The 18903-nt window shown below is 40.4% G+C and overlaps 1 protein-coding gene across 5 annotated transcripts in view; it reads left to right on the forward strand.

Moving 5' to 3' along the window:
* The window catches only part of FARS2 (phenylalanyl-tRNA synthetase 2, mitochondrial), a 418607-nt gene that overhangs the window by 25432 nt on the left and 374272 nt on the right, over positions 1 to 18903 (forward strand). For 4 of the 5 annotated variants that reach the window (XM_019542835.1, XM_019542833.1, XM_019542828.1 and 1 more), the window contains exon 3: positions 13189 to 13274. The exons of the other annotated variant lie outside the window; for it this stretch is intronic. Coding sequence is in view for 3 of the 4 variants with exons in the window: in XM_019542833.1 (XP_019398378.1) it covers positions 13189 to 13274 (86 nt within the window). In the remaining variant the exon portion in view is untranslated. The remainder of the gene's footprint in view (positions 1 to 13188; positions 13275 to 18903) is intronic. 5 annotated transcript variants of the gene reach the window in all.

Genomic DNA, 18903 nt, shown 5'->3' on the forward strand with positions numbered 1-18903 from the left:
GTTTTATACACATTAATGAACTTTAAGTTTTCAGCCATCATTTTTCTTATGTCCCCTTTCAATAAATGTTGATAATTATCAATGGAAATATATTTTTCTTAGTCTGTAAAATTGACATTTGTCACGGTTTACTAATAAAAATCGAGTCCTGCCTAGCCTATCTGTTAAGCACTGTTGAGGCCTCACCAGGGGTACTGTGTCCAGTTTTGGTCCCCACACTTCAAGAAGGATGTGGACAGATTGGAAATAGTCTAGAAGCAAGTGACAAAAATGACTGGGAAACATGACTTAAGAGGAAGGACTGAAAGAACATGGGTTATTTAGTCTGGAGAAGAGAAGACTTGGTGGTGGTGGGGATTTTTTAGCAATCTTCAGATAACTGAATGGTGATCACAGAGAGGATCGAGTTGAGCATTTCTTTGTGGTTGTGGGAGACAGGACTAGGAACAGAGGCTTCAAGCTGCAGCAGAGGAAATTGAGCTTGAAGAATAGGAAGAACTTTGTCTATGAGGGTGATCAAGCATTGGAACAGGCCACCTAGAAAAGTTGTGGAATCTCCATCCCTGGAAATTTTCAAGAGCGTACACTACGATGCTATAGCTCCCATTGCAACTACACAACCGTTTCCAGTTCCTCCGAGATGTCTGAGGAGCCTCTATGAAGGGAGAGGTCCAAAGCGGGCTTAACATTGCCTGCCAGATGTTTGCTAAAAGATGGTGTGTAGTCCTGAATTCTCTAATGGAGATTTGACTCTAAAGGTCCATTCCAACACCCATTCGAGTCAGCAGGAGGTGCTGGTTATGCCCAGTGGGCTTGGTTTCTACCACATTATTTTGCTGGCAGACTTAGGATCTGTTAGGAAAATTATGAATGTTTCTTCATTCTGAGCTCCCCTGTAGCAACAGAACCTCTTCCTTCTGCCGGCAGAATAATACCTCCTATTGATCAAAAGAAGGCCTCTGCTGTTACTTGGCAGATGGCAGAATGTTTATATTTGTGCCCACCACTTCTGCCATCTCCTGAAGTCTCTTTGAAAGCTAGTGTCTTTCCAGAATGCACTTCACCCCTGCTGGCACAGCTCTTAGTGGAGTCAGGCAGATGTGAAATGTCTGCTTTTTATAGAAGTTTGCTATATTTTGATTAAAAAATTACCTGCCATTTAATTTAGTTAAAATCTAAAACTGAAGAGTGATGATTTTGAGTCCTTATACTAATTATTTAAATTGAAGTAAGCTTTTGCAATGCTGGAAAGTTCATTTTCTGATGTCCCACCTAAAGATGGGCGTCTCTGTAGGTTGAATAAAGGTCACTTTTTCATGTATGAAGTTTATACTTCTTTGCTATTATGTTATAATTGGAAATACCCAAGTTCACCTCTAATAATGCTAGACCTTAATTGAAACATAGGTTACTGTATTATGCATTTTGTTTTGCATTGCTTGCTGACCAAAAGTTGACCAAGGAGAATATTAAATCACATGTAGAAATATGTACAAAATATCCACTAGGGGTAGATCAAGGTGGGGCAGAGGGTAGACTGCGTGGTTACACACCATTTCGGCTATGTGCCACATGCACAATGAGATCTCTGAGCTCACTGACCTGTCAGCGCAGCTCTATAGCTCCACATGTGCTATGACCTCTGAGCTCACCAGCTGATCAGTGGGGTTCTGGCTGGAGCCCCTGCATTCATGCAGCTCCAGAACCTGGGAGTGAGCTCTGTTGTATCCAGCCTTTTCCCACCCTTCTTCTCCCCCTTTGGAATACGGTAAAGGGAAAAGAGGACCAGCGGGGGTGGCACCCAGCCCCTGAGCTCTGGAGCAAGAGCTGAGTGCTGCTACTGCTATTACCCTTTTTTCTTGCTGCTGAATTTGGGATGAAGTATAAGCAATTCTCAAATTCTGCATTGTGACCCTGTGTGGGACAATGAATCCAACAGGAATTAATTTAAATTAGTAGGCTTAGCTAGAACTAGAAGCCATTTGGAAACCCCTACCCCATGCCCTACACAAGCATAGGTAGAAAGAGTTTTGATGCTGCAAATGTATAATCTAATAGTTCACAATCTAGGACAGGTAATAATTTTCTTATTCACTGGTGGAACAAATTGTAGTTCTGGTGTTAAGTGCCAAGGGGAAGCAGACATGTTAGTTTGCATGTTTTGTCAATTCATTGCCTATGAAAGTGGTCATAAAAAATGTTTCTTATCCTTTCATTTCTGTGTTTTGTAATGTGTGCCTCACTTTTTTTCAGGGCAATAGATCCATATTTCTGAAGTCGAAATGGATGCATCTTAGTTGCTCATCTGCCTCTTGACAAAATCAAAGCTCAAAATAATAGGTGGACATCATCCAAAAGAAGTGGCTTCATTATGGTTTTTTCTTTTCCAAAAGGGAATTTGAGTTGCTGCAATCCTTGGATGGCATTGCATTTTGTATCAAATTTTATCTGGATATTTTCTCTGCTAGTTTTTTTAAAAAAAAAAGTATTCTAACTGCCACATAGCACAGACCATATGCTGCTTCTAAGGCAAACATTACCTTTCACAATACACGTACACACAAACAGTATGACATGTGAATGTCTATCATTTACAGTGATATCTGAGAACATGTGTGACTGTTAAAAAAACAATTCATATACATTAAGGAATGATCCAGGGCTGGCAAGGAGGATAGACTACATGAACCTAATAGGTGATTTCTTTCCCTAATTTCTGAGTCATTAGTGTGTATTGGTTCTATTTGTTGTGGTTGTATTTGGGAGAAGGCCAAGGTAGATAAATGATTTTTCTCACTTTATTTCTCAATACAAACTAACAGCTTCTTAAGAGGAAAAATTCAATTTCTTAGTGGCGTGGAGTAGAGAAATGAGAGAACTGAAGAGTATGAAATGAGAATAATCCTAAACCCGGCTATTGTATTACTTCATTTGATGGTTATTTAATTTACTGGAATTCTAGGTAATGACCATTTGGATTGCTTTTTCTTCCAGATTAAAAAGAATGTATCCTTCTGGGATAAATTATGCCAAGGCAGTTTAATTTGGCTAGAAATTCCTACCTACCTATCTACTTTGAAGCAGCATAGTCAAATAGGGCAGTACAGTGCCAAGTTAGGAGAGACCTGTTATGTCCCTGGCTCTGTCTCTAATCTTCTGTGCTACCTTGGCAGGTTGCCTGGTGATTCCTTGCTTCTTTTCCCCATGTGTAGCATACTGCTAAGAATTAGCGTGTCTGAGGGTAGGTGAGTGGGGCATCAGCCCGGGGCACCTGTTTTAGAGGGCGCACAAGATTGGTGGCTGCTTTTACTGCTACCAACCCAGCTGCTGCTGCCAGTGGTGCAGAAATTGCATGTTATGCCTCTGCTATAGGTGGATATTTTCAAAGGCAGAGGTGGAAATTAGACACCTAATTTATTTGGATAGAAATTGGGCATCTACTTGACCTTTGGGCTTCTGAAAAATCTCCCTCCCTCTTAACCTCCCCATTGGTACTAACCTTTTTAGATTGTTTTGGGATGGATAAGAAGCACTGTGTAATAATTTAATATTTATTATTATTACCCAACTGAATTAATTAGTTAATGTGTCAGTACAGCCTGAGCATAAACTTTTTCAGAAAAGTCCTATGTACCAGATTAGGCTTTTGAATTAAAATTTTAAAAAAATGTAGAAAACTTGTGATATATGTGCCGTTTTTTTCTTTCTTTTTTGTTAAAGCTTGTCTTGGAGAAAATATTCCCAAGAAGTACCTCTTGTAGATCGGTTGCTAGAAATATTTAATTTAGGGGTGGCCCAAATGCCAGAAGCCTCCGTGTGGCACATGGCAGGTTGAGGAGGGGACAGGAAGTATACCAGTAGGTAGGGAAGGAAGCAGAAAACAGAGCAACAGATCAGGTCATGAGCACATGGAAGGGAGCAGAAAGCTGAGCAGAAGATGTGTCAGGAGAAAGGGATTTGAATGGCACTTGGGGCGGGTGCAGGGATAATTTGTGGCATGCCTGCTACTAAAGGTTGACCCTTACTGATTTAATAAATTACACCTGCCTGCTTCTGCTGCCTTCTCATTCTATAGTGTCAATACATATTCCTGGGTAACGGATGAAGGCACACTCTGAGTACGACTTACTGAGGACTTGATCGTTGTAACTGAAGACAGTGGGGCTAGGGACATATAAACCAGTTTAAGTGAGCGGAAACTGTTTTAAACCTGAACGTAAATTCAGTGCACATAAACCAGTTTTAAAATGGCTGAAACCAGTTTGAGATAAGTCTGATGCTATATTCAACAAGGTTTAAGTGATTGAACTCAAACAGGTTTATGGAACGTCTGGCCCAGACCCCTTCCTGGTTTAAGTTTGAGTCCCCCAGCATTCCAGGATGCTCCGGAGCCCTGCGCCGTGCTGTTTGCACCAGAGGGCTGGCCCTGCCCCTCTGCTCGCTAGCTGGAGCAGGGGCAGGTAGGGGTGAGGGCATGGTCAGACACTGGCCCCCCTCAGGTGAAGGGGTCACTTGAAGTCAGGGAAGAAGTTTATTCCCTTCTCCCTCCTCTGTCCCACAAGCATGGATCTGCCAGGCATTTCTCCACTTTCTGCTCCAGTGGTGGGGGTGTGGCCAGCCCTGGCAGTAGCCTGAAGTGAACTGTCCAGGGAGGAAGTTTAATTCCTCACTCCCTGTCCCACCAATGTGGACCCGAGCCAGGGTTTGCCTGGTGCTTCCCTCTTGCTGCTGCAGCGGCAGGGACGGGGACGTGTCTACAGGCTATCTGGCACAGCCCCTTTAGGCACCGGGGCATGGAGGGGGTTTATTTCTCCCCTTCATTCAACATCTGGTGGAGGGGGCCAGGTAGGGGCTTATTCCACTGCTCGCCCCACATGCAGTTATTGGCGATGGTGGCAGTCACGGCTGGCAGGCCCCACTGTGGTTCCTTGGGGATAAACCCCCTCCCTGCCCCTTCTGCCTTGGGGGCCATGCCAGCTGGCCTCTAGCTGTGCTCCTGCTTCTGCTGCTGCAGCAGTGAGGGGGGAGCACCAGGTGAACTCTGGCTTGGGTCCTTGCCAGTGGGATGGGGGGTGGAATTAAATCCCATCCCTGGCCAGTTCACTTCAGGCTACAGCTGGGGCTGGCCAGTCCCGCCCTCCCCCCCAGCACAGTTTTTCTGCAGCTGAGGACACACTCTAGCACCTCCTGGTTCCTGACTTGAGCAGCTGCAGGCATGTGCCTGTATTTCCTCAGTCCAGAGGGAATGTCTGGACACTTGCAAATTGGCTCTGTCTAAGCAGGTTAGACTAGACTAACGTGCAAAAATTGAAGCAATTCAGGATCTGGCTTTTTGAATGTCTGTCCCTAACATAGGAGTTTTGTCATTCACTGGAGCAGGAGAAGACCCCAATTTACCATTTTACCCCAAAAGCAAATGAATGGTTGGAACTGGGAAAGAAAGTCCTACCCATGAGACACCAGTGTACAATAAGACCACATGTTTATACTGCTGAAGTAGTGCCCAGATTTGAAAGGAAACTCTAGCACTAATAGAAATTAGAAGTATTCATACAGTGGTCATAAAGATTAATGCAAAGAGGCAGCATGCAGTACCTCCTAACGCCAATGAATAACCTATTTGCATCCAGTTCAGGAGTTATGTTTGCTGACATGTACATTTGTCTACATAGAATATGAACAGCAGTGATTTTGCTAAGATCACAGAAGTTTATGGCCATTTGCTGTGTGAGTGGCAGTTGCAGAAGTAAAAACTATTTCAAGGGAACATGTAGCTTTAAGATTTTCTGTCAATTTATAGAAGGCAGGAATGCAGAGAACTGAATAACTGCGTTTTAGTATTCTCTTTCATGATTGTGCTAGATTTTATCAGATGCCCATTCAGTCCTTCAAGCTGAATTTTGAACAATTTTAACTAAAATATCTTGGATCGTTCAACTCTATTTGCTTGTTCAAAACTAAAATACACAGCGTAGGTTTGGCTGATTCTGGAACTGTGATTGTCAAAGACAGCTTGTCCTGAAACACAAGTCACATGCAAGTTGGGAGGAAAAATGGTTTTGTCTGAAATATTTTAAAAGAACTGAAAATGCATGCTTCATAATTAAAAATTGCACATGTGGTCTTTCAGAGTTTTAAAGAAGTATGCAAAATCAGCTTTGAAACGGAAGATATTTTTCCATACTCTCAGAACGTATCAACAAATGTTTGATTTCATAAGGATTGTAGTCCACTGTTACTAAAAGAAGTCAGCAGATGGATTGTGCTGCTTAACCAATAAATCCAAAACAGACACGTTTACATGTGTTTGGGATCAAGAAAACGTATCTACAACTTTAACAGAAATTCACACAAGCTTGTCAGCTTTTTCTTTGACATAAACTTGTATGTTACTGCTCTGTTTTAAAAAATCCTCTAGAGATTTAAAGGCTTCATCTTTAACTGGAAGATCGCATTCGTGTTGTAGTTTAACTGCCCCATGAGTGTTACTTTCTTGTGTTCCAGTATGATAGGCATTCACAGATGCAGATCAAGGACTAAAAGAAATCAATATACCACAAAGACCTAAGAACTAAAATGGTATGCCTTTGATTTTTTAAGAATCTGTTGAATCTATTTAGTGTCAAAACTAGAACGTTATTTTAGTATTTTCTTGTTTTCTCTTTTGCATAAGGCAGAAATCCATCCCTCTTTACCTCTTAGATTTGCCCAGTACAGCTGCTGCTTATCAGTTAGACACAAACAGGAAAATGAAGGTGCATTTAAAAATAACAAATTTTGCACTAGTCCAATAAAAAGGAAATCACCTGAAGACAGTCTTATAAGAAATAAGCCAATTTAGGACACTTCTCACTATTTAAGGTAGCAGTGTGTGCATGTGTCCCTGAGTGCATCTGAAATATTTAGACTCAAATCTCTTTCTTTCTGTCCCCTTTTTTCTTCTCTTCCTGCCCATTGTAGTTGCAGCTTAATTTGTTCATAGGCTTTGTTCAGCACAGTAGTGTGTGAATGAGTGGATTTATTGTGTGTCTTTCTGAGAAGAACTGGCTGAGGGCAAGGCTTTTAGCTGAAGAACTGAAGTTTGCATTAGCTGAGAAAATAGCTCCATGACCATTCTTATATTTTGCAGGTGAAAGCTATGCTTTTCTCCTTGGTTTAGCTCAAGTGAGAGTTCTGTCTTCAAAAATAAGGTTTGCCCTAGTTCTATTTTTCCAGTATACTGGGATTATCATGAGAGTCTAGGGTCACCGAGTGAGGGCCAGTCTCCCAACTAGGTATGACCAGCTGCCAAAATGAAGAATTTCAGTGTTATGTTCAGATGACTGCTGGTGTTAAACAAATGGGCTGCTGCTTTTTATACTGATTGAGATTTTGGAGGGCGGTGGGGAGGTGGAGCTTCATTCTCAAATATAGTGAGTTGCAGTTCTCGAATCTGGAGGTGGTGCCCATCTGTTGCCGTGCTGAACAGAAATTCAGATACATGCCTCTTTTCTAACCACTGGGTCACGTTTGTAGGTGTTAATTAAATCTTTTGTTAGGAAAAGAGTTGATGTTGGTGAAAAGATTTGATATAGTTGAGGTTGGAGATTAGGAAGGACTTTTTGGCTAGGGACAGGCATTACACACAAACCAGTTTAAGTGATCAGAAACTGGTTTAAACCTATAACAAAACAGATGTTCAGTGCACATAAACTGGTTTGAAAATGGCTGAAGCCAGTTTGAGATAAACCTGGTTGAATGTAGTATCAGACTTAACTGATTTGGCTCAAACCAGTTTATGCAATGTCTGTCCCAGACCCCTTGCTGGTTTAAGTTAAACCAGACACCCGCAGCATCCCGGCATGCTCTCTGGGCTGGATGGGGCTCTCTGCTCCACAGCAGGGCTGGCCCTCCCCTCTACTCCCTGGCTGCAGCTCCAGCAGAGACTTGCAGGCACAGCAGCATCTACCTGGCTTCCTCCTGCTCTCCCCTTCCCCTCCCCACTCGCTGCTAAACAGGGATCCCCCATCCCCTCTGCCTTACACAGACACACAGCATTCGATACCAGACCATGAGCTGGCTATGGTCTGTGCTGTGGCAGATAGGAGCTAATCAACAGCTCAGCCAGTAATTTCCCTTCTGTTTCTTCTTTTTTAAAGAAGAGTTTGAACTAATGAGAGAAGCTGTTTGTTTTCTGATGGGGTGATAAATGCTCTGTTATCAAGGAGGGGGGGTGGAACCCCTCCCTAATCCATGAATAGCATAGCAGGAGGCGTTATTGTTTGAACTATGTATTAGATCCCATAGTGCCTTTATCTGCACATGTAGAGGGACCCCTAAGGGCCACTAATATGGGTGTCAGGCATAAGCTCTATCAAATACTTTTGCTATTCCGTAGTTTCTACCTGTTCTTTTCCTCCAGGTGAGGTGCTGGCGTATGGGTATAAGCAGACTGTCTATAACTTGCAGTATGTTACCTGGTTAGTTATCTGAGTGGCCTCACAAGCTTATTAAGCAACTATTACCAATATCTGCAAGGGCAAACACGTGGGGCTGATGAGTAATATTAAATGATACCACTGGATGGAGCCATTATAGAGTGAATGAAAGAAAACACTTGGGCTGGGTACAGATAGTCAAAAAGCCCGAGGCTGAATCGATTCAGTTTTTGCAGGGTAGTCTAAACTGCACAGATTAAATTGAAACAGAAATGAACAGACATTTACCTTTGATTCAGGAAATGCAGCCACATGCTTGCAGTGGAGCATGGCTTTCTGGTTGTGTGTTCACCTCCTCTTCCTGCTGGCCCCAAGGTCTCTGGGATTTGCAGTCCATAATCATAGAAACAGGACTCTGCAGGGTTGCTCATCACTTCCTCTTACTGCTTTCATGTGCCTCTGGGATTTGTAGTCCACAGTTGTAGCCAGCAGTAAGTTTGAACAGGGGCAGGGGTGTTTAACCCTCCTCCCTCGCTCCAGACCCCAGTTTACATCAGTTTTGATCACTTAAACTGGTTTATGTGTAACTTCTGTCCCTAGCCTTGGAAATAGACCCCCTTCATCTCTAATAGTACAAATCAATAGGCTGAAAAGCATCTAATAAATCTCATAATGTAATTCTGGGAAGATGTCCTGACTTCCAGTACACAAAGAAGCTCATCCAAGACTATTTACTAATTTGTGTTTGTCATGCCTTAAAATGGATTGGAAGATATTTCTGTAAAACAATATATGCTAATTGGAAGAGAAGCCCTGGGAGATGCACAGTTATCACCTTTTCTTAGAAAAAGTTAATAGTTATTCCTAATGGTGAAATGATGACTCTTGGATAGCCACTCATATGTCACACATTCACTGATGGGGAGTGAAATAAGAAATGAAATAATTAAAAAATCAGGACCAGTACTTTCCCCTCACCTACCCAATATGGCTAAAATTCCATTTAAATCATCATCTCCCTCATAAAGAAATCTTTAAACACTAAAAGACAAAATTTATGTTGTTATTTATAAAATACTCATATTTATGACTCAAACAGCCAACATGAATTATTTAAAAATTCAGAGATGTTGTTCATTGAATATTTTCAGGTGCTTTCTTTATAATCAGAAGTGTGATCTGTCAGTTTTATGAGTTCCATGTTTGATTTCTAAATCCTACATGTTCTTTTTTTATTGAACTACCAGCATTGCAAACTCTGTTGTGCATATTAACTCCACACTGAATCCCTTCCTCCTGGTGCATCAACATTGGTTATGAGGGTCAGTGTTTGCGCTAGTACAAATGATGGAAACTTGATGAGTTAATCCATTCATGATGCGTGAAGAAAAGAATCCAGCTTACTCTCTCTGAGAAGTGTGAAGCCTGTTCAAAAGTGAAAAAAAAGCAGTAGGGAACAAGCCCCAAACTTTTTTGCAGTAATATGAGTAAATGATTCTCAATAAATACCAAGCTAAGTTCTATGTAGTAACAAAACACCATTTTTATCCACTCACTCTTTAGAGTAAAACTTTAAAATAAAGCTATAAAAACTCATAAGAGAATAAAACCTAAATCTGATGCCACTGAAAAATAAAATTATTCCTATTTCAACTTGGAAGATGTCCAAGTCAAAATGGGCCTGTATTTTAAAGATTGAATTGAGTAATTCTGACTAGCCAGTCACTACATAATAACCTTAATTAGTCACAGATATAAGAAAAATGAATTGGAAAACAAAAAGGTAATATAAAATACAATTATCTAGGGAATTTTAAGATGTGTTGTTTTCATTGGTATGTGCCTACTAAAGGAAAATGCTATCTGCTATATCATTATTTCTGGAGCAGATTTTGACCACAGTGAAGTGTTTGTGAAGGCTAAAGGTAAAAAATATAATTGCTCAGTCAATTACATTTTTTCTTAAAGAAATTAAAGATAGCATATTTACCAGAGGCAATCTGCCCTGAAATAAATCTAATCAGCACACAGGACTTGTTAGATCGTGAAAAAGAAATGTGAATTGTGAAAAAATGGCTTCAGAGTTATTGTTTGAAAGCCTACTTTGTAAACTGTTTTATCTTTAGAAAAGGGAGCCATGTTGTATATTAAAACTCCATGCAAGCTTTTCCCTGAATTGAAGAGGTTTGAGAAAGAACCTTCTTATGATTACATAGCTCTGAGTGGTGCCTTTTTAATTTGTTGGTTGTTTGATGTTAGTGTCATCTAGATATTTTTATATAATATAAGCAAATATTACCCTTCATAGTGATGATTAAAAGATGCCAACTTCTTAAAACCATATGTGGTAGACTATCAATTTTTTTTGTTACTGAGAACACCTTGGTGGATTAACAATGATATAGCCTTCGATTTTCTTCCAGATAATAAACATTCAGTTGATTTCACTTGCAATTTCTTAATGACTCAGTAGTTATTAGAAATAAAGCAGGTGAACAAAAATAGCTATTAACATCAGAATTACAAAGCCAGTAGTTATGCCTCTGTTAAAGGGAAACTTGTAACATAATCTTAAGAACGAATTCCTTTTTTTTTTGTTGCAGATTCTTAAGTTGCATTAAACAAAATATATACTTGGACACAAGCCCTCTTACTGGTCCATCAAGCACAACTTGTGTACAAGTATGTAAACCCAGTCAGCTACTTCTAATTATTTGAGGAGGGAAGCTCAAAACAAAGCACAACTTTCTTTGCCAGCAGTAATTATAAATTATTCATCCTGTGTGTCATCCTCTATGCTCAGTCCAGAGAGGAGGTGACTTCCACATTTATATTTACTTCTACATTTATGCATAGTACTTTAGCTGAAACTGTGCAGGCTAACACTTTTAGCACCAGATTTCCTAGTTCAATTCCCAGTCACCTGTGGACAACTTAAAGACAAACAACTAATGGCAAAAATTTCACATTTGCTATATTTTGTAGATCTCTTTAAGACTGAAGGTTTTAAAGAAAGCCAAATTTGAAGGAGAAAAGAAACCAGTTGAAGTATTTTAAAACTTTTTAAAAGAAACTAGTTCTTGCATACTCATTGGCTAAGTATAGACAGTCAAAAAACCCGAGGCTGAATCAATTGAATCTTTGGAAGTTAATCTAAACTGTTCATGTGCTTATTGGTTCAATATACAAAGACATTCACTTTTGATTCTGGAAATGCAGCCATATGCCTGCAATGACCCAGGCCAGAAGCTGGGGCTGCTAAAGCATGTATCCTGCTCATCTGGAGCAAACAGCTTGGGCCAAGGCTAGCCCACCCACCATGTGAGGTGGGGCAGGTTTCAGGGGAGGTGCAAAGTATCTTTGGATGCTGGAGGACTGAGAGTTAAGTTGAATCTGGAGGGAATATGGAACAACAGTTCAATAAAACAATTTAACCAAATCAGTTAAGTCTGATAGTACATCCAGGTTTATTTTAAGCTGGTTTCAGTGTTTTGAAAAAGTTTTATGTGCACTTAACTTCTGTTGCGTTACAGATTTGAAATGGTTTCTGATCTCTTATACCGGTTCATGTACCATTTGTGTCCCTAGGCATTATCATTAATTTTTATTTCTAAACAGTTTTTATAATTTTTTTTTTGGTACAGTGGACCCAGTGAAAAATGCATTTGCTTAGTGTAAGCATTGAAAGCAAAGTAGTTTTAAATCTACTGAGTCACTGTGTAGAAAACTTTTTAGGTCTGGATCCACATATAGCACTAGCTGTTAATTGAACACTAGCCATACGTATAGAACTTTATTCCGTTCTATTTTATGATCCATGTTTCAAATCCAAGGGCTGATTTGGTGTACACTCTTTTGTCCTCATTGTGCATATCGATGCAGGTGTATTTTAAGCTACATTTTCACACATTTGTCTTGCAGCAGACAGAACTTGGTTCCAAATATTTACTTACGAGCTTATTTATTAAATTGTGAATTTAATTGTTTTGGATAACTTTGTTATCCAACATTATTGTTTTGGATAACTTCATTAGAGTCTAGACAGTCCTATGTAACTAAATTGCCTTCTCTGATCTGGTACAAATGGTGATGTAAAATTTAAAACAGCTATGTTTGTTTCAGCTGAACTTGAAACACATGAAAAATATTGGTAAGCAGGCTCTGAACCCAAACTTCAGCTTAAAATGATCTCAGTCTAAAAGAGAGTGATCTAAGGGAAACTTGATCTATTTTATTGCAGGGGGGTGGTGATAGTTTGTTGTGTTAATAAAAAGAAGGGTTCAGTCTTGGATTTCAAACTAAACATCCTATCTAGCAGTGCAAGGATTAAAATGGTCCATTCAGCTGCCCCACTATATCTTCCTAAAATAACTTTGGAAGTAATGATAATTCCCAAGTTCTTTGTCTTTCTTAAAGTTATCTACATCTCACTGTTAATCAGTATTATGACTGTTGATATGGTGAACAATTTGACATGAAGACTTACAGAATTATTGTTCTTAAAGCCAAGTGGTGTGATGACCTGCATGACCTATCTAAATAGTTTAAACAAATAGATCTTCTAAAAGCATGCAAGTCACTTCAAGGGAATTCTATTCCTATATACTTTTATTAGGGTTAGCAGATGGGCAGTACTCATTTCTGGCATTCATTGACAAGCCAGCAACCACTCCAGGTGGTTCTACAAAAATGATAATACCATGGCACTGCTCCCACTTTATTTTTATTCTCAGACTAGTCAGTCACCTGTTTCTATTCCCTTTATTTAAAGCCATCTGTTGGCTTTCTCACTGTCTGCCCAAGCTCTTTGGGTATTCACCATTCCAAAATCACCAAGGGACCTCCAGCAGAAGCTAGAGACAAGTCTTTGTTTGTGTACTTGGTATCTAGGAGTACTTGGAGATCTTGTTTTTTTTATCTTTTCTCTCTAGGCCGCTTCTGGGTTTAGGTATCTGTGACTCTTTGTGATGTAGTAATGCATGACTCCCAACTTCACTGATTGTACTTGTCTTATTATGGTACCATTACATTACTTCCCATTTTAGATGCAACAGTTCTCTTACCTTTTGTGTTAGAGAGGAAAAAAATAGGAAAAAAATTAGTTTTCCAGGTTTGCTTTCATGCTTTCACCTACTCATCACAAGACACCAGAAAATTCAAATTTTAATTAAAAATGATGAGCCAAAAATTTATGTAAAATATGTTTTTACAAGTTCACTTGACAGAGGGTTTATTTTTTTGGGGGGGGTGGTCGTGGCTCATCTCAGGAAGACCTCTTACTGTAAATGTCTTATGTCAATGTAACATCATAGGACTAATTGTTAGGACTGTCTGAAATTTCAGCAGATGTTTCACTTCAGAGGTGTTTCGGCCCATTTTGGCACCCAAAACACTGAATCCGAAATGAAGTGGAAGCCTCTAAAACTGAACGAAACTATCTGAAATGTTTTGGGTGTTTCAGAGCTGGGCTTGCAGGGAAAAAAACTAAGAAGAGGGAGGAAGAAGAGTGGGGGGGAAGGACTGCTCTGATATTGAAATCTGTAGGTGGCCAGCGTCTGCGATCTGTCCCTGAGGTCCCCTCCAATCCCAGTGCTCTGGGGGAGGGATGGCAGCCTGCTGTTATCCTGTGCACAGATTCGGGGGCCCATGCCCCTGAGGAGGAGTCCAGCACAACCCTCCCAGGGGGCGCAGCCCCTGGATCTGCATGCAGGCTGACAGCTGGCTGCCACTGCTGGCTGGGGCCAGCACCTGAGTCTGCTTGGTGCAGCCTGCATTGAACACAGCCAGAGGAGCCATGGGAGAAGCTGGCTGGCCCCATCCCCCGCCTGGCCCAGCCTCCCAGCACTTGAAAAAAAAAAAAAAAAAAGAGGTGGGGCTCTGGGGCCACGTGGCAGAGCCCGCTGCACAGCCCCTGCTCCCAAATCTTCCCTACCCAGCCCTGTCCCTGACGTCCCTGGCCCCAGCATCCCGGCACTTTAAAAAATAAAATTAAAAAAAAAAAAGTCCCATGCTCACCAGCTCTGGCAATGGTGTTCAGGGCCTCTGAGGGCTTGTGGCAGAGCCTCCCCATGCAGCGTGGGGCAGTGGAGGAGCTGCAGGGGAACCTGCAGCCACCTGCCTGTGCCTGCCTCTCCCTGGCCGATCTGAATCTCCGAAACAGCATCAAAACTCTAGAGCAGATTCAGTCAAATTGAACCAGAGCAGTGATCCAAAACACTGAAACAAATCACTGTCCTCTGAAAAGGCTGAATACAAATTGAAATGAGACAGCTGTTTCGTACAGCCCTACTAATTGTGAAATGTCAGCTTACGCCTGTTTCTGAGTTGTGAACGTGAATCTTTCAACCGGGCCAAAAGTATCTTTTGCCAAAATTTTCCTCTTTGTGTTAAAATGCCTTGGCCTGGATTTCAGCCTCCATTGCCAGAGTCTAACAAATCTTTAAGTATATGCGATTTTTTTCAGTAGCTGAATTTGGGTATGGGAAAAGCAAAAGACACAACAGTAACACCAGGGCAACTTTCCTACCACATGGCAAGTGTCAACTATGGAGAATGGAGATCCTGCAATGTCAGTGAATAGTGAGTGGTAAGAATTTTAACTTAGGCAAATGACACTTCTCTCAATCTTATTCTAGATCATAGAGACCTAATTCTCAGACATGGCTGAACTTTTAAAAAATTAAACACTAAAAATCATCCAGAAGAAAACATCCCCATGCTTGAAAATGGCAATGGGAGCTTCATAAGGCTGCAGGCGCTTTTAATTAGAGTGGCTCTCAGAGCCACTCTAATTAAAACACGCCCCCCCCCCCCACCCCTGGAGCACAAAAAAAAAATTACTATAATGCAGAGTCCTCAATACTTGCTGAGCAATAGACAATGCATTTCAGGCTGAATGATTAAGTGTGGCAAAGATAAAAACAAAAAAGTCATATAACAGGAAATGTTAGATGGCTGAAGCGAAAATGGTGCTACTAGGTATACCCAGAATATTTGGGTTGGTGATGCTTGTTACGTAACTCTGAAAAGACCAACAGAATATGGTATTTAACAGTCAGTCATGTGTTTTGAATAAGGATTTCAATTTCTGGGCAGACTGAAAAAGCTGAAGCCACTATGCAATCGATATTGTTTGACAAAGTAGAACCCAGATTTTTCATATTGGGGTTGTATGCAGTCCACTTAACTTGCAGGAGGTTGCTATTTTAAGGTCCTGCCATTCAGCTGATGGCTGCAGCTATTACTTCAAAGGGTGCTACCTTTTTGAGCAGTTGAAAATCATCAGTGATCCTCTGCCCTTGTTTGGAGAAGTGGTGCCCTTTTGAAGTGAAAGGTGTAGTAAGCAGCTGGAGCACTTCCGCAGTCCCCTGCGGTTGTTTATGGTGGCTCTGTATAGCCTCAGTTATTTTGTGAACCCCTTGTCTTTTCATGGTGCTAAGAAACCTAACCCTACAGAGAATCTGAGTTCTACTGCATATCATTTCTCCACTAAGGGTAAGATTGAAGTCAATGGAAAACTTATGCACTTCAACGCACTTTGGATTTATTCCCGAGTCCAGTTCTGCTCCTGACACCAGTCCAAGAAAGATGTGGAGAGCAGCAAAAATGATTAGAGGCTTGGGAAACATTACTGATCCTGAAGGAACTTGGGTCAGGGCCGGGTCCAGGGAATGCACTGGTGCACCTGTACCCCTCTTTGATCCCTGGTCTACCCAAAGTTTAAAACCAAGTACTTGGCAGTGGTAGCAGCGTCTCTAGTCAAGCACTGCTGGGGGAATCAATTGACTTCATGGTTCATAATCTACCTGATCCCTTCTAAAATCATCATTCCACAGGTATTAATGACCCTCTCTTCTTTTTAATTGACTTGATTTTCCACTGATCAAGCTATCCTTGGTTCTACAATTTTGCTGTCTGTTGGCTGTTCCTGGTAATGAAGATCCTATTTCACAGCCCTGCAGATTGTTTTTTAATTCATTCCAATTAAGTTATATTTGTTTTTGCTTCAATCTTAAACTGAATAATACAACTGAATGCATTAGTTTAAACTGGAGAAAAATGTGTTGTTTTATATGTGAAGATGCACCTCACTGTCTTTACATCCTTACCTCCATTTTCAACCTAGATGTGCCCATGACTTCGGTTATTTAGTCTGGAAAAGAGAAGACTGAGGGGGGAAGCTAATAGCAGTCTTCAAATACCTGAAGGGTGATTATAGAGAGGATGGAGATAGACTTTTCTCTGTGGCCATAGGGGACAGGCCTGGGAGCAATGGCCTCAAGATGCAGCAGAGAAATTTAGGATGGAGATTAGGAGGAACTTTCTGACAGAGGGTGGTCAGGCATTGAAATAGGCTACCTAGAGGAGATGTAGAATCTCCATCCCTGGAAATTTTCAAGAGCAGGTTAGTTGGGGTTAGCTGGGATAGTTGGTAATTCAGCCTTAAGCTGGACTTGATGACCACATGAGTTCCCTTCCAGCCCTACTTTCCTTATCCCTTGTCCTTTCTCTTATGAATGAAAGACCCCACCTTTTATCCCTCCCATTGGCCAAATGATCAGGCCTATGACTCTCTACTATCTTTTACAGTGCTTAGTTGCAGCTGATACCTCTATTCTTGGCAGCCCAAGGGTGGGTTCAACTGAATGTCTTCTCTTCATACGTGCCAGTGATGTTTGTTTCTGCTCCAATATTTTAAAAAATAACCATTATTGTTCCTGCAAAAATGGCTTAAGTAAATGTTGGAAGACATTTTAGGAAATAGAGTTCAGTTTTACATTTTTTTTGAACTGTAGTATAATGCCTACCCAGGGATTTATATTAATAGTAGATTACTGTAATCTGTTCAATCAGCAGTGGCTTGAGTCTACTGGGAACTGATGTGAACCTTAGCAAGCTGTCAGCAATCATGGCTATGGAGTAATCAGGTGTGAAATTTATAGATATTTACATTGGAGAAGGCTGTTACTGTAGGAGGGTTTTTTGGCAACTTTTCTGCAGATCAATTTGCCTTCTTCGATGATATATTTTATTTGTGTCTGTGAGCTCTTAATAACTTAGTTTCTCCACAAACTTATTCTGTTTGATGACTTTGCATTGCATGAGCAATTTCTGTAATATTTTGTGGAGCTTTAAATTGTGGTAAGCATACTTAAGTAGTGCCTGCAATGGTTTATCATTTGTGGTGCAAGAAGTATCAGTATAGTTGTCCTCAGCAGTGGCATTTTTTTCTAGTGCCAGTGCAAACAAATTACAGTTGAATACTAAAGAATTACAGTCCAGTCAACCACACATTAGTGCATCTTATGTTGTTAATCAAATAAATGATAAACAACTACTTTAAATATTCATCATCTACTTATTGTCTCCCATATTGAAACACATTTTAGTTTATGGTAGAGCAATTTTATTAACGAAGTACATTAAATGCTGTGTTTTGTTATACTGTGTTTTTAGTCATGCATATATGTGTGTATTAATAAAATCTCATTTATTAGTTGCTACTTATTTATCATTGATTCATATGATTTCAGTTGCATTGTAGCAACACTGAGCTGTTTTACTTTGGGTTTATCTACAGGCCATTTTTCTGGGAAGTTATTTGAGCAACCCTCTGTTTTCGTACCTGCTCAAAGCTGGTCCCAATTAGTGTGGCTGTTTGGTATTCTGCTCTATATACTGTATTCCTTTGTTTTCAGGAAGGATTTCCATACAGAGGAAAACTACATGTAGCCAAACTTGAATATTAATGTTTTGAACATACAGCTTCATATGAGCTCAGTTGTAAACGTGTGGATTGTTCCTTGTGTTACTAGGGTGACTCAAGCAAATAGGTTAAAAGTCTCAGAAATGAAGCCTAAAGGACTTTGCATTTCGCTAGCTTATTGTACATTACATATCCTAAATATTCTTTCCTCCTCTCAAGCTATAGAAAAGTTAGGATTGAAATTTTGTGGTTTATCCCTATCTCTGTAATATGTTCAAACTGTAATTGTGACATAAATCTTTGAGAACTGAGATTTTTATTGAGATCTGAGTTTCGTAGCCTAGGACTACATATGAACTTAATCACCCAAGATTTCCTGACAATTCTGACCTGCATATATCAGTGATTCTCAATCAGTGTGCTCTCAGATGCTTTGAAGGTTGCTGCAGGATGCTGTGCAGTATTAGCACTGTTAAATGCACAAACACTTACAGTTGATGCACAAGATGAAGCCAGAGATTTCAAAGTGGAATCTATAATATCAAAAAGATGATAAGGCTGTAACAGATCAGCAAGTTCTTTGCAACAGAAGAATGTCTCCATTATTTTTCTGTGGGCAAAAAAATGCTTGAAAGCTAAGAGCTTGCAGCTTGTGATAATAATAACTATTTTTCTGAGTCTAATACAGAGTTTCTTGAATCTTAAAAAGTTGGGAATCATTGATCTGCAAAATGTGGAGTGAAGCAGTGATACCAAATGTGTGACATCAAATCTATTTAT

Source organism: Crocodylus porosus, unplaced genomic scaffold (assembly GCF_001723895.1).
Source record: "Crocodylus porosus isolate Cpor-Errol unplaced genomic scaffold, CroPor_comp1, whole genome shotgun sequence".
Classification (NCBI taxonomy): domain Eukaryota; kingdom Metazoa; phylum Chordata; order Crocodylia; family Crocodylidae; genus Crocodylus; species Crocodylus porosus.